We start from the raw sequence: 15,509 nt of genomic DNA, 5'->3' as shown, positions 1-15,509 counted from the left end.
GTGAGGAAGAGTTAAGGTTCTTACGGTAAAGTGAGGAAGAGTTAAGGTTCTTACGGTAAAGTGAGGTTGAGTTAGTGTTCTTACGGTAAAGTAATGAAGAGTTAGGGTTCTTACGGTAAAGTGAGGTAGAGTTAGGGTACTTGCGGTGAAGTGAGGTAGAGTACTTACGGTAAATGAAGGAAGAGTTAGGGTTCTTACGGTAAAGTGAGGAAGAGTTAGGGTACTTATGGTAAAGTGAGGTTGAGTTAGGGTTCTTACGCTAAAGTGAGGAAGAGTTAGGGTTCTTACGGTAAAGTGAGGAAGAGTTAGGGTTCTTAAGGTAAAGTGAGGAAGAGTTAGGGTTCTTACGTTAAAGTGAGGAAGAGTTAGGGTTCTTACGGTAAAGTGAGGAAGAGTTAGGGTTCTTAAGGTAAAGTGAGGTAGAGTTAGGGTTCTTACGGTAAAGTGAGGTAGAGTTAGGGTTCTTACGATAAAGTGAGGTAGAGTTAGGGTACTTGCGGTAAAGTCAGGTAGAGTTAGGGAACTTACGGTGAAGTGAGGTAGAGTTAGGGAATGTACAGTAAAGTGAGGCAGAGTGAGGTCTTAAGGTAAACGTCCAGCTCTTTGAGGTAGAGTTAGGGTACTTATGGTAAAGTGAGGAAGAGTTAGGGTACTTACGGTACACGTCCAGCTCAAAGTTCTTCTCTGCAGTGCCCGCTACACTGGTGACCCTGCAGCTGAACTGACCAGTGTCAGATGCCTGGGCGCGTGGGATCCGCAGGAAGTGACCTCGGTCCACGTACTGTGCCTGGTTGCTGGACAGGATGGCCTCTCCGTTACGGTACCAGGTGATGGCGGGGAGCGGAACGCCGCGCGCCTCACACTCCAGCATTACTACATTATCCAGGAGGGTGGTGACCTCTGAGGTCACGTTACCACCCTTTATAGTGGGAGGGACTAAGGTGAGGGTGAGAGGGGATGAGAAATATGTAAATCAGAATACACACCCCATGCAAACACTCTTTAAACATTCCTCTGACTAATTCACCTTAGTCACAGCACACTGAGACCCACGTACACATTTACACACAGGCTTTGATCCAAACCCACCGTAGACACTGAGGTTGAAGTCTTTGGTCTGTTTGCCCGCTGCGTTGGTTACACTACACTGGTAGTGTGCCTGGTCTCCGAGGCGAGCACTCTTTATTTTCAATGTCTGGCCCTTGTTGCTGACCTCTATGTTGGGGTCACCTAGGAACACCAGTCTGGGAGAGAGAGGGGAGACACACCCCATGGGATTAGAATCACATCCAGTTGAATTGTTCATATTAGTCTATACACAACTAATGGAAGAGGGAACTCACTTCCGGTCTTTGTACCACTGGATTGTGGGAAAGGGAGTTCCTTTGACCTTACAGTCCAGACTGATCTCCTGGTTGAGCACTGCCGACACATCCCGAGGGGAGCCAGTCCCTACGATGGTGGGGGGGACTAAAGGAGGGGAAAAAGGGGAAGAGTGGAGATATGAATGAGATCAAGGAGTCAAAGGAGACTAAATCATTTTCTTTGTGAAAACAGTGACAAGTCCAGCTGTAATATGAGTAAACCAACAGAATCCTGCCTTTTCTCCAACCAACCAATCAGCCTCCCCATCGACCGTCAGTGCTGCCCCCATTCACCCAGCCAGTCAGTGCTGCCTCCATTCACCCAGCCAGTCAGTGCTGCCTCCACTCACCCAGCCAGTCAGTGCTGCCCCCATTCACCCAGCCAGTCAGTGCTGCCCCCATTCACCCAGCCAGTCAGTGCTGCCCCCATTCACCCAGCCAGTCAGTGCTGCCTCCATTCACCCAGCCAGTCAGTGCTGCCTCCACTCACCCAGCCAGTCAGTGCTGCCTCCACTCACCCAGCCAGTCAGTGCTGCCTCCATTCACCCAGCCAGTCCGTGCTGCCTCCATTCACCCAGCCAGTCAGTGCTGCCTCCATTCACCCAGCCAGTCAGTGCTGCCCCCATTCACCCAGCCAGTCAGTGCTGCCTCCATTCACCCAGCCAGTCAGTGCTGCCCCCATTCACCCAGCCAGTCAGTGCTGCCCCCATTCACCCAGTCAGTCAGTGCTGCCTCCATTCACCCAGCCAGTCAGTGCTGCCTCCACTCACCCAGCCAGTCAGTGCTGCCTCCACTCACCCAGCACTTCCAGAAGGAAGTCCTTCTCTGTACTTCCTGCGATGTTTATGGCCTTGCAGCTATAACTTCCTGTGTCTGCCATGGCGGCCTTCAATAGCCTCAGGGTCTTCCCACGCTGCAAGATCTGAACACTGCTACTGGGAACCACCTACACACACATGCACACGCACAAATTGAGAAATCGTTAAGGGATTCACATATTGAATAAATATATAAATATAAATATATATATATCTATATATATGTGTGTGTGTGTGTATGTACTCCTATCAGTGGAGGCTGGTCAGAGGAGGATGGTTCATAAGCTAATGGAATGGTATCAAACACATGGAAACCATGTGTTTGATGTGTTTCGATGCCATTCCATTAATTCCGTTCCAGCCATTACTGTGAACCTGTGCTCCCCAATATAGGTTCCACCAGCCGCCTGTGACTCACATACTGTATGTACTCATTTAAAATGAATTGTTAATTGAACTGCTTTTGAACTGACAGCAGACAGACAACAGAACTATACTTTAGGTGTTACTTTATTACTGAATGAACATGTAAATGATGATTTTCCCATCTGCAGGACATGAGCTCTGTTGGAGAAGAAAGAACACAGTGGCAGCCAAATGACAACACTTAGCCTGCAGGAATATATTCCATTACAGTGTACAGTTTAGGCTTATGCTCCCATATGAATATATCATCATTATTATTGTGATTTGTTATCTATGAGCCTTCTAAAACATCATTAGATACAGTATTTCCCCGTTGCTGTTTTTATTCCACACACACACACACACACACACACACACACACACACACACACACACACACACACACACACACACACACACACACACACACACACACACACACACACACACACACACACACACACACACACGGCCTGACACACAAACCATTCATGATGCTACTACCCGTGATGCTACCCGTGATGCTACCCGTGATGCTACCTGTGACGCTACTCTGGACCTCGTATAGGCCCAGTACTCTGGACCTCGTATAGGCCCAGTACTCTGGACCTCGTATAGGCCCAGTACTCTGGACCTCGTATAGGCCCAGTACTCTGGACCTCGTATAGGCCCAGTACTCTGGACCTCGTATAGGCCCAGTACTCTGGACCTCGTATAGGCCGAGTACTCTGGACCTCGTAAGGTAAGATTTGAATACCCCTGCTCTAAGTAATGGACGTATTTAATGATTAGAGGTCTGTTATCATATTCACAATATTTAGTAGTGTAAAACAATCCAAGACTAAAAGGCAGATTTATTAGTAGTCAATAATCTATTCAGGAGACTATTATATATCAAATTAATGGGGATGACTTGTGTTTTATCCTAACACCCATCTCTACAGCAGCTGTGTAATATGAGTTCACCTACAGGAACGCCATCCTTGTACCAGGTGATGACGGGAACGGGACTTCCTGTGACATCACACACCAGGTTGGTGGGCTGGTTCAGAACCACCGACACGTTGCCCGGCGACCCGTTGTCACGGAGATCTGGGGGCACTGCATGGAGGGCATAGGACAAAGGTCAGGTCTGCTATGCTATATTATGCTATACCGCAACAGTGCTACTAGTAGCGTAGTGGAGGGTAAAGATTGTTACTTTACTCACCGCAGACAGCGACCAGCGTTTACCCTATTTTTTTTTACCTGAATACTAACACATGACATAGTATTTCCATCTTATTTTAGCAGTAGTTGTCACGTTCTGACCTTTATTTCCTTTGTTTTGTATTTATTTAGTATGGTCAGGGCGTGAGTTGGGTGGGCAGTCTATATTTGTTTTTCTATGTTTTGGGGCATTTCTTTGTTTCGGCCTAGTATGGTTCTCAATCAGAGGCAGGTGTCATTAGTTGTCTCTGATTGAGAATCATACTTAGGTAGCCTGGGTTGCACTGTTTGTTTGTGGGTGATTGTCTATGTCAGTGGCTTGTGTCAGCACAGGTCTCATTTGTAGCTTCACGGTCGTCATTGGTTTATTGTTTTTGTATAGTTTTCAGTGTTCAGTACTTTCTTGATTAAAGATTTACCATGGACACTTACCACGCCGCATTTTGGTCTTCCGATCCATCTCGCCTCTCCTCTTCAGATGAAGAGGAGGACGAGCGTGACAGTAGTACCACATGACAAAGTATTACCATAGCATTTTAGCAGTACTACCACATGACAAAGTAGTAATATAGTTATTTAAAAGTACTACTACATGACATCGTATTAATATAGTACTTTAATTAAAAGTAATACCACATGGCATAGTAGTAATATAGTACTTTAGCAGTAATACCACATTACATAGTATTAATATAGTACTTTAGCAGTAATATCACATTACATAGTATTAACATAGTACTTTAGCAGTAATAGCACATATAGTATTAAGACACTGTGAGACACTGTAAGACACTGTGTTACCATATGACAAAGTGCTACCATATACTACAATATAATTCAGTTCTACTATTATTATGATTCAGTTCTACTATTGATTCAGTACCACTACTACTACAGTAATATTGTGGTATTTTACGCTAGGCTAGCTCACCGTTGACTTTGAGCTGGTACTTCTTCTGGGTGGTGCCAGCCTCGTTGGCGGCAGTGCAGACATACTCTCCGTTGTCCAGCTGAGACACCGATGCCAGTATGAGAAGGGTTCCATCCTCCATGATGGTCAGACCGGGTTCGTTCCCTGTCAGCTCCTGACCGTTACGCAACCACTTGATCACGGGGGTAGGAGTGCCTGAGGGGAAAAGAGAGGGAGAGAAAGAAAAGGGTAAGATTAGTGAGCAAACATGGGCAAATTATATTTAGATCCTGTAGACAACATCAATCAATAAAATGCATTTATAATGCCCCTTTTACATCAGCAGATGTCACAAAGTGCTTGTACAGAAACCCAACCTAAAACACCAAATAGCAAGCTATGCAGTTGTAGAAGAACAACATCCAGTCTATTGTATAAGGATGACTGAAGGGGAACCTTACTGGTTGACAGATGACACATTTATGTCTAATGGATCCTATTGTGATTAGATGACTGTATAAAGCAGAGTTGGTTATCACCTTTGGCTGGGCAGGGGAAGGCGATGCGCTGGTTTGCTACTCTCTCCTGGTGGGGGCTGTTGAAGGGGGGCTCCAGGACATCAACCACGGGGGGGACTGAGGAGGGAGGTGACGGGGAAGACACACCACATTAATGATAAGAACAGCTGTGCATGGGCATATCCTTAACCTTTCAGTTTAGGTTTAGGATAAACAATATCTTAATCCTAAACCTAACCATGTTTGAAAAGAGTTTGGATACAGCATTGCAAATCCATGTTGGGTTAAATACGGAAGACACATTTCGGTTGAATGCATTCAATTGTGCTACTGACTAGGTGTCACCTTTCCCTTTAACTATTATTCTAAAGAATCTCCGGTGTGGCTTATAGGGGACTCAGTGACTCACCTTGCACCTGCAGCTGTACATTGGCCTGGTCTCTTCCAGCGATGCTGGTGGCCAGGCAGGTGTAAGTCCCTTGATCACTCAGCCCCACCTGGCCTAAGGTCAGAGAGCCATCGAGGGAGGTCCTATACTGTGTCCCGTCCACCACCAGGGCGGCGCCATCCTTCAGCCAGGCCAGGAAGGGCTGTGGAACCCCCCGTGCCACGCAGGGAAGAGCCACAGGATGCTCCACCTGCACCTTCAACACCCTCGGGCCAGCTTGGATACTGGGGGGCACTGGAGAGGAGAGGAGAGGAGAGGAGAGGAGAGGAGAGGAGAGGAGAGGAGAGGAGAGGAGAGGAGACAGGCAGTCAGAGGAAACAGTCAGTCAGTGGAGAGAGACAGACGGAAGAGAAGAGAGGCAGTCAGTGGAGAGAGGCAGACAGGAGAGAAGACAGGCAGTCAATAGAGAGAGACAGACAGGAGAGAAGAGAGGCAGTCAGTGGAGAGACAGACAGGAGAGAAGACAGGCAGTCAGTGGAGAGAGACAGACGGAAGAGAAGACAGGCAGTCAGTGGAGAGAGACAGACAGGAGAGAAGACAGGCAGTCAGTGGAGAGAGACAGACAGGAGAGAAGACAGGCAGGCAGTAGAGAGAGACAGACAGGAGAGAAGAGAGGCAGTCAGTGGAGAGAGGCAGACAGGAGAGAAGACAGGCAGTCAGTAGAGAGAGACAGACGGGAGAGAAGACAGGCAGTCAGTGGGGAGAGACAGACAGGAGAGAAGACAGGCAGTCAGTGGAGAGACAGACAGGAGAGAAGACAGGCAGTCAGTGGAGAGAGACAGACGGAAGAGAAGACAGGCAGTCAGTGGAGAGAGACAGACAGGAGAGAAGACAGGCAGTCAGTGGAGAGAGACAGACAGGAGAGAAGACAGGCAGGCAGTAGAGAGAGACAGACAGGAGAGAAGACAGGCAGTCAGTGGGGAGAGACAGACAGGAGAGAAGACAGGCAGTCAGTGGAGAGAGACAGACAGGAGAGAAGACAGGCAGTCAGTGGAGAGAGACAGACAGGAGAGAAGACAGGCAGTCAGTGGCGAGAGACAGACAGGAGAGAAGACAGGCAGTCAGTGGGGAGAGGCAGACAGGAGAGAAGACAGACAGTCAGTGGAAAGAGACAGACAAGAGGGAAAACAGGCAGTCAGTGGAAAACAAAGATTATACAGTCAATTAGGTTTTCCACACACTGAGCTATTTTCTTAACAAGCCATCACCCAGATTATCAGTCACATTCTGCTTTCCTCCACTGCTTTGCTGTGTCAGATATATCTGAGCAGTCTAACAGTGCTATTCCCCAGTCTGTGGCTGTGAGTGTTTTTCTATGTTTGGACAGTACGCCTCAGAACCCTCTCCGCCCCTACAGGTGATTATAATGTGCTCTTCGGATGCCGTTCAGATCGCTGTTGCAGGTTAATTGTAGTGTTCCGACAGCTTTAGTAATTTCCACAAACACTTCAAACAGTCCTGAGTGCCTGACTCAGTGTACTCATCTAGCCAACGCTGTCATTTCCCTTAATTTCCCTCTCCTCTCTTCTCCTCTCCCTCTCTTTCTGTTTGTCTGTCTACCCGTCTGTCTGTGTAGATTGAGTTTAAACAACCTTGCTGGTCTTTCCCAGGCCCAGTGAGCAATGTTAATGTGTCTGGGGCTGAGTGAGTAATGTTCAGTGCAGTGTTCTCACACATCAGATATTTAACATCTAATGAGTGTGTTTGTGCTGCAACTGAGGAATTGAGGCTGTTCTGAGGGCAAAGGGGCGGGACGCAACTCAATATTAGGAAGGTGTTCTTAATGTTTTGTACACTTAGTGTATATATCAATGCACTGGAGAGGGCACTAAAACAGTCTGCAGCACCCGGCCTCACACTAATGAACTCAGAAGAATTAGGACTATACCCACTAGTTATCAACATCCAGAACATCCACCTAAAAGGAAGTGATGCCCACACGTTCAACCACAAAACAGTAAATATTGAGTGCAATATTTACTTTTAAATTCGAGTTGTTTTTTGTTGTTGTTTTGTGTCTTCTCACTTTGATTATTGTTCATTTCACTTTATTTGGCCAAGTAAGCATGTTTCCCATGCCAATATAGCCCCTTTGAATTGAGAGAGAGAGAGAGAGCGAGAGAGAGAGAGAGAGAGAGAGAGAGAGAGAGAGAGCAAGCGAGAGCGAGAGAGCAAGCAAGAGAGAGAGAGAGAGAGAGAGAGAGCAAGCGAGAGAGAGCGAGAGAGAGAGAGAGCAAGCGAGAGAGAGAGAGCAAGCAAGAGAGAGCGAGAGCAAGCGAGAGAGAGAGAGAGAGAGCGAGAGCAAGCGAGAGAGAGAGAGAGAGAGAGAGAGAGAGAGAGAGAGAGAGAGAGAGAGAGAGAGAGGGATTTTCATGCTGGGTCTAGTTAAGCTGGGTCTAGTTAAGCTGGGTCTAGTTAAGCTGGGTCTAGTTAAGCTGAGTCTAGTTAAGCCGAGTCTAGTTAAAATGGGTCTAGTTAAGCTGGGTCTAGTTAAGCTGAGTCTAGTTAAAATGGGTCTAGTTAAGCTGGGTCTAGTTAAGCTGAGTCTAGTTAAAATGGGTCTAGTTAAGATGGGTCTAGGTTTGTGTTCAGTTGAAGTTTTAGTAGAACTTCCTCCCCTATCCTGAATATTGTTACGTGGAAAAAGGTATTCTGCCAGCAGCTATACGATGTACATGTACACATTCATTCCATGTGCAATGGTTGTAGTGTTGACCCTTACCGAGGACACTGAGGAGAACGTTCTGGGTGAAGTTGCCTGCGATGTTAGAGGCCACACACACGTACAGACCACTATCTGACACCCGGCTCTCCAGGATCTTCATGGAACCAGAGGGCAGCTGGGTGTGTCTGGGAGAGGAATCACGCAAACACAAATGTAAATACACATCAAGTAAATTGAACACACACACAGGGATACATACAGTGCATTCAGAAAGTATTCAGATTTTTGACGTTTTCCACATTTTGTTACGTTACAACCTTATTCTAAAATGGATGAAATAAAAATAGTTCCTCATCAATCTACACACAATACCCCATAATGACAAAGCAAAACCACGTTAGACATTTTAGCAAAAGTATATCAAAAAATGGAATATCACATTTACATAAGTATTCTTCAGTACATTGTTGAAGCACCTTCGGCAGCCATTACAGCATCAAGTCTTCTTGGGTATGTCGCTGCACAGCTATTTTCAGGTCTCTCCAGAGATGTTCGATCGGGTTCAAGTCCGGGCTCTGGCTGTGACACTCAAGGACATTCAGAGATTTGTCCCGAAGCCAGTCCTGCGTTGTCTTGACTGTGTGCTTAGGGCTGTTGTCCTGATGGAAGGTGAACCTTTGCCCCTGTCTGAGGTCCTGAGCACTTTGGAGAAGCTTTTCATTAAGGATCTCTCTGTACTTTGCTCCATCCATCTTACCCTCGATCCTGATTAGTGTCCCAGTCCCTGCCGCTGAAAAACATCCCCACAGCATGCTTCACCATAGGGATGGTAAGAGGTTTCCTCCAGACATGACGCTTAGCATTCAGGCCAAAGAGTTCAATCTTGGTTTTATCAAACTAGAGAATCTTGTTTCTCATGGTCTGAGTCTTTTAGCTGAATTTTGGCAAACTCCAAGTGGGCTATCATGTGTCTTTTACTGAGGATTGGCCACTCTACCATAAAGGCTTGATTTGTGGAGTGCTGCACAGATGGTTGTCCTTCTGGAAGGTTCTCCCATCTCCACAGAGGAACTCTGGAGCTCAGTCAGAGTGACCATCAGGTTCTTGGTCACCTCCCTGACCAAGGCCCTTACCCCCCAATTGCTCAGTTCGGCCGAGGGGCCAGCTCTACGAAGATTTTTGTTGGTTCCAAACATTTTTCATTTAACCCTTGTGCTTTGCTGAAAAAAAATTAAGCCCACTGTGATATGGGTCAGATTGACCCGGACAGTTTAAACACCCTCTAGACAGTCAAAGGACCAAGTAAAAACAGACCAAACTTTATTTTGTCTTGTCAGACCTTTAAGAAAGAAGAAATACAATAACTATTTGTTAAACATATTTCCTTTCTCACAAACAAGCATTTTCTGTTTGGAAACACATACACACACATTGACACGCGCTGTCTTTCCTAGCCCTTGAAATGAAAACGTTCTGATACACATCAACCACAGTCAGCCATGTTGAGTCGAGCCAAGTCCAAGACATGTCATGACATGGGTGAATTCCAGGTCGAGAGGAGAGCAGAGACACTGCATGTGTGTGTGTCTGCGTGCGCGTGTGTGTTACCTGGGTGAGAAGGGGGAGATGAGCTGTTTCTCCTTGGCCCAGGTGATGATTGGAGGGGGGATACTTTGGACCTCACAGGGCAGGGTCACGTCCTCTCCCTCGATGACAGACACCTCCAGGGCCTCACCGTTGCTCCGCACCCCTCCAGAGACCCCGCTCTGCCTGGGACGCACTGAACAGACAGAGAGAGAGAGAGAGAGAGAGAGAGAGAGAGAGAGAGGTGAGTAGATCATAAGACATCATAAGTCACATCAATTACAAGACATGGCATTACAAATACCCAGCTTACTGTGAAACAATGAATATGAATAAGAAGGGAATACAGAGGGCCTGTTAACTGTATCTTGCCGTAGAGAGTTAAGAGCCCCTCAGCAGGCCTTTCCTACCGTAGACAGTGAGCTGGACCTTCTTGGACCTGTAGCCGGCTGCGTTGGTTGCAGTGCAGACAAACTCCCCAGACTCTTCCCCGGTGGGGGAGGTGATGTGGAGGCTGCCGTCAGACCCCAGAGAGAAGGACAGACCACCGACGTTCAACAGCTCCCCTCGCTACGGAGAGACGGAGTCATACAGGGCAGGGGTTAGAGATCAGAGGGCATCTCGCTCACTTTAGTAACTTACTTTATTGACATTGAAAGGGGGTGAGAGAATGGGAGTATGAGGAACGGGTGGTGTGTGCATGTGTGTGTGTGTGTGTGTGTGTGTGTGTGTGTGTGTGTGTGTTCGCGTGTGGAGATTCAAACTAACTGGACTAAATGTGATCATTCCACATCAATGATACTTTGGTTCCCAACATGTGCTGACGAACTCATTCTATTTATACGACTGAAGGCCAATAAATGTGACCTTAATGTCTACTAACATCTGTCTCAAAAACAATCAAGCACAAGGCAAGAGGGGATCCTTTGTGAGTTGGCCTGGTGGCTTTGACATGGGATTGATACGTTGGAGAACGCAGGGTGAAGGAATCAGAGAGAATAGGAACAGAGCAGCTGGTGCAGAACTTATCAGAGTCAGGTTTCATATGCCTCTGAAGCCCCATTCACTTTAATAGCATATATTTTGCTAGTCCCTGAAACCAGTGTGCATGATGAGAAAAACTGAACCACACACATGCGCACACACACACCCACACTCACGCCCACGCATACGCGCGCACACACTCTCACACACACACATGCACACACACAGTCAAAGGCCTGTTACTGTCTTCTGCCATTGTCTTCCCAGAATCCATTACTGGGAAAGTGATTGATCTAGAAATACATAACAGCCCACAGGTGTGTGGAGGAACATTACTGCTCTAAGGACACGTCTCGAGTTCTGTTGGTCCAACACAATGCAACACAACCCAACACAGCCTGACTCTACCCAACACAGCCTGACTCTACCCAACACAGCCTGACTCTACCCAACACAGCCTGACTCTACCCAACACAGCCTGACTCTACCCAACACAGCCTGGCTGTACCCAACACAGCCTGGCTGTACTCAACACAACCTGGCTCTACCCAACACAGCCTGGTACTACCCATCACAGCCTGGCTGTACTCAACACAGCCTGGCTCTACCCAACACAGCCTGGCTCTACCCAACACAGCCTGGCTGTACCCAACACAGCCTTACTCTACCCAACACAGCCTGGCTGTACCCAACACAGCCTGGCTGTACCCAACACAGCCTGGCTGTACCCAACACAGCCTGGCTCTACCCAACACAGCCTGACTTTACCCAACACAGCCTGGCTGTACCCAACACAGCCTGGCTGTACTCAACACAGCCTGACTCTACCCAACGCAGTCTGACTCTACCCAACACAGTCTGACTCTACCCAACACAGTCTGACTCTACCCAACAAAGTCTGACTCTACCCAACACAGTAGATCAGTCCAACTGTTTAGGACAGAGCAGGCCTTTTAGCAGGTGTGTTAAAGTGAGGTCTAGTGCAGGGATCATCAACTAGATTCAGTCGCGGGATGATTTGTTTCTTCAGGGGATGATCGGGGGGCCGGAACATAATTAAGCAAAGAGAGTGTGTGGTATATGGCCAATATACAACGGCTAAGGGCAGTTCTTATGCACAACGCAACACGAAGTGCCTGGACACAGCCCTTAGCCGTGGTATATTGGCCATATACCACAAACCCCCAAGGTGCCTTATTGCTATTATAAACTGGTTACCAACGTAATTAGAGCAGTAAAAATAAATGTTTTGTCATACCCGTAGTATACGGACTGATATACCACGGCTGTCAGCCAATCAGCATTCAGGGCTTGAACCACGCAGTTTATAATTACAAATAATTTGTAGACTGCATATTGACCGCAAGAAGCCTAAACAGATGTGCTTGACTAAAACATAATAATTTCAACCCTTGTTTACATTTGTATACGATCACGTGTCTCTCTACTATGTGTGGGAATACCTGGGAACACATTTCCACAATTAAAATCACTTGGAGCTCATTTCCTGGTGTTTTTACAGTCTTCTATGTTCAACAATGAACAAAACAATGACCAATTGTATTCTTTTTTTGGGAGAGCCAAATAAAACCACCCGCTGGCCAAATAAAACCATGAATAACGTTCTAATGGGAAATGTCTTTATTCCACACAGCCTCTAGCTCCACACAGCCTCTAGCTCCACACAGCCTCTAGCTCCACACAGGCTCTAGCTCCACAGCCTCTAGCTCTACACAGCCTCTAGCTCCACACAGACTCTAGCTCCACACAGCCTCTAGCTTCACACAGCCTCTAGCTCCACACAGTCTCTAGCTCCACACAGCCTCTAGCTCCACACAGCCTCTAACTCCACTCAGCCTCTAGCTCCACACAGTCTCTAGCTCCATACAGCCTCTAGCTCCACACAGCCTCTAGCTTCACTCAGCGTCTAGCTCCACTCAGCGTCTAGCTCCACTCAGCCTCTAGCTCCACACAGCCTCTAGCTCCACACAGCCTCTAGCTTCACACAGCCTCTAGCTCTACACAGACTCTAGCTCCACACAGGCTCTAGCTCCACACAGACTCTAGCTCCACACAGACTCTAGCTCCACATAGCCTCTAGCTTCACTCAGACTCTAGCTCCACACAGCCTCTAGCTCCACACAGATTCTAACTCCACACAGACTCTAACTCCACACAGCCTCTAGCTCCACACAGCCTCTAGCTTCACACAGCCTCTAGCTTCACACAGCCTCTAGCTTCACATAGCCTCTAGCTCCACACAGCCTCTAGCTCCACACAGGCTCTAGCTCCACACAGACTCTAGCTCCACATAGCCTCTAGCTCCACACAGCCTCTAACTCCACACAGCCTCTAGCTCCACACAGCCTCTAGCGCCACACAGCCTCTAGCTCCACACAGCCTCTAGCTTCACTCATCCTCTAGCTTCACACAGCCTCTAGCTCCACACCCTCTAGCTTCACACAGTCTCTAACTCCACACAGCCTCTAGCTCCACACAGCCTTTAGCTCCACACAGACTCTAGCTCCACACAGTCCCTAGCTCCACACAGTCTCTAGCTCCACACAGTCTCTAACTCCATACAGCCTCTAACTCCACACAGCCTCTAACTCCACACAGCCTCTAGCTCCACACATCCTCTAGCGCCACACAGTCTCTAGCTTCACACTACCCCTTCAAACCCCCACCCCTTCATTCCCACACAGCATAATGCCATACCATATATGTGTAACTAACTATAAGTGGATGTGAGCACACAAACACAGGTACAAGCACGTCCAGGTCCAGAACAGATAGAGTACATTACACTAATAGGAAAAAGGCTGTCATGAGTTCCCACGTGTTTATTTTATTTAACCTTTATTTAACTAGGCAAGTCAGTTTAAGAACAAATTCATATTTACAATGACAGCCTACCCCCTTGGCCAAACCCTTCTGTCCTGGTTCTGGTTATAAGTACTATACCAGGAATCCAGACTTACAGATGATTGACTGATTGAATTTAATAGACTATTTAAAAACATAATGGCGCCAAAAATAATGGCGCTCCAGAAGGTGATACCTCCACATACAATTGAAGAAAATCATTGAGGATAACACAATAAAGCTTATTTACATTGTGGTGCTTTGAAGAGGGAAGGGGGAAGAGGGAAGGGGGAAGGGGGAATGGGGAAGGGGGAATGCAACAAGGTTAGGCGGCAATAGTAATGGCAACAGACAATGACAGACACAATTGTTGTTTGATTCATAACATGAGATAATTAGTACAAATCCCTTTCCTAATAAACGACTATGTACATGTCCCTTGTCTCACATGTCATTAATATATAAAACAATCAATACCTAATATATATGAGACAATCACAATATTATAAACAACAGGCACCAAAAGGCAGACCATATGCAATCTCTGGCATGTTATTCTCATCCATGTACTATAATCTTACACTTTTGAGACATGCTACTATTTAGCCAAGTTCCAAATTCTTCTGAGGACAATTCCAAAGAATGGCAGCTGAGTTTAAAAACATTTATTTCCCCCATAAACACTTTAACATCTTAAAGGAACAACGTTTTCACTCCTTCTAGTTGAATACTTATGGTTATCCCTTACTAAGGTAATGTAGCGACATAGGTACCTGGGGACCAGGCTGTGGACAATCTGATGTACAAGACACAATTTAATCTGAGAGATTCTCTCCTCCACTTTGAACCATCTAAGGCTTTCAAAGAGGGAATGGTCAAGATGAGTAAGTGCTGGAAGTTTAAGAATAATCCTGACTAATTTGTTCTGAGATGTCTGCAATTTATTTTGAATTATCTTAGGGGCACTATTGTACAAGGAAGAGCACGTATAGACAAAGTGGCACTGAACAAGAGCCTATGCCAATGCCCCCAATGCATTCTTATCCACATATTTGAAGGTTCTTGACAGAAACCTAATTTTACTTTGGTTCACTTTGGAGATAACATTTTGTGCCATGCTTTCCCCTGTCATATGGTTATCTAGCACATATCCAAGATAATTAACATAGTATTTTGCTGTGACTACTATGTCACCTACTACCACCTAAAAATCTGGGGATTTCCTCAGTTTCACTTTGGACCCGAACAAGATGGACTCTCTTTTTCCAAGGTGAAGAGACAGCTTATTGTCATAATGCCACTTCATATAATGCTTTCATACCCTACATTACTCATCTCATATGTATATACTGTACTCTATATCATCTACTGCATCTTGCCATCTTGATGTAATGTATCACTAGCCACTTTAAACAATACCACTTTTATATGTTCACATATCCTACATTACTCATCTCATATGTATGTACTGTACTCTATACCATCCACTGCATCTTGCCTATGTCGTTCTATACCATCACTCATTCATATATTTCTTTATGTACATATATTCTTATTCATTCCTTTACACTTGTGTGTATAAGGTAGTCGTTGTGAAATTGTTAGGTTAGATTACTCGTTGGATATTACTGTATTGTCGGAACTGGAAGCACAAGCATTTCGCTACACTCGCATTAACATCTGCTAACCATGTGTATGTGACAAATAAAATTGGATTTGATTTGATTTAGCCATTTACT

The 15,509-nt window shown here is 46.3% G+C and overlaps 1 protein-coding gene across 4 annotated transcripts in view; it reads right to left on the bottom strand.

Annotated features, from left to right (window-relative positions):
* The window catches only part of hmcn1 (hemicentin 1), a 223,525-nt gene that overhangs the window by 91,248 nt on the left and 116,768 nt on the right, over positions 1-15,509 (bottom strand). For all 4 annotated transcript variants that reach the window (XM_036978737.1, XM_036978740.1, XM_036978739.1 and 1 more), the window contains exons 21-31: positions 10,332-10,491; positions 9,946-10,117; positions 8,395-8,522; positions 5,634-5,906; positions 5,246-5,341; positions 4,728-4,922; positions 3,558-3,688; positions 2,163-2,310; positions 1,344-1,470; positions 1,090-1,244; positions 658-936 (exon numbers count right to left, since the gene is read on the bottom strand). In XM_036978737.1, coding sequence (XP_036834632.1) covers positions 658-936; positions 1,090-1,244; positions 1,344-1,470; positions 2,163-2,310; positions 3,558-3,688; positions 4,728-4,922; positions 5,246-5,341; positions 5,634-5,906; positions 8,395-8,522; positions 9,946-10,117; positions 10,332-10,491 — 1,864 coding nt within the window. The remainder of the gene's footprint in view (positions 1-657; positions 937-1,089; positions 1,245-1,343; positions 1,471-2,162; positions 2,311-3,557; positions 3,689-4,727; positions 4,923-5,245; positions 5,342-5,633; positions 5,907-8,394; positions 8,523-9,945; positions 10,118-10,331; positions 10,492-15,509) is intronic.

Source organism: Oncorhynchus mykiss, chromosome 5 (assembly GCF_013265735.2).
Source record: "Oncorhynchus mykiss isolate Arlee chromosome 5, USDA_OmykA_1.1, whole genome shotgun sequence".
NCBI classification, from domain to species: Eukaryota; Metazoa; Chordata; class Actinopteri; order Salmoniformes; family Salmonidae; genus Oncorhynchus; species Oncorhynchus mykiss.
This window is presented reverse-complemented; position numbering and strand designations above follow the sequence as displayed.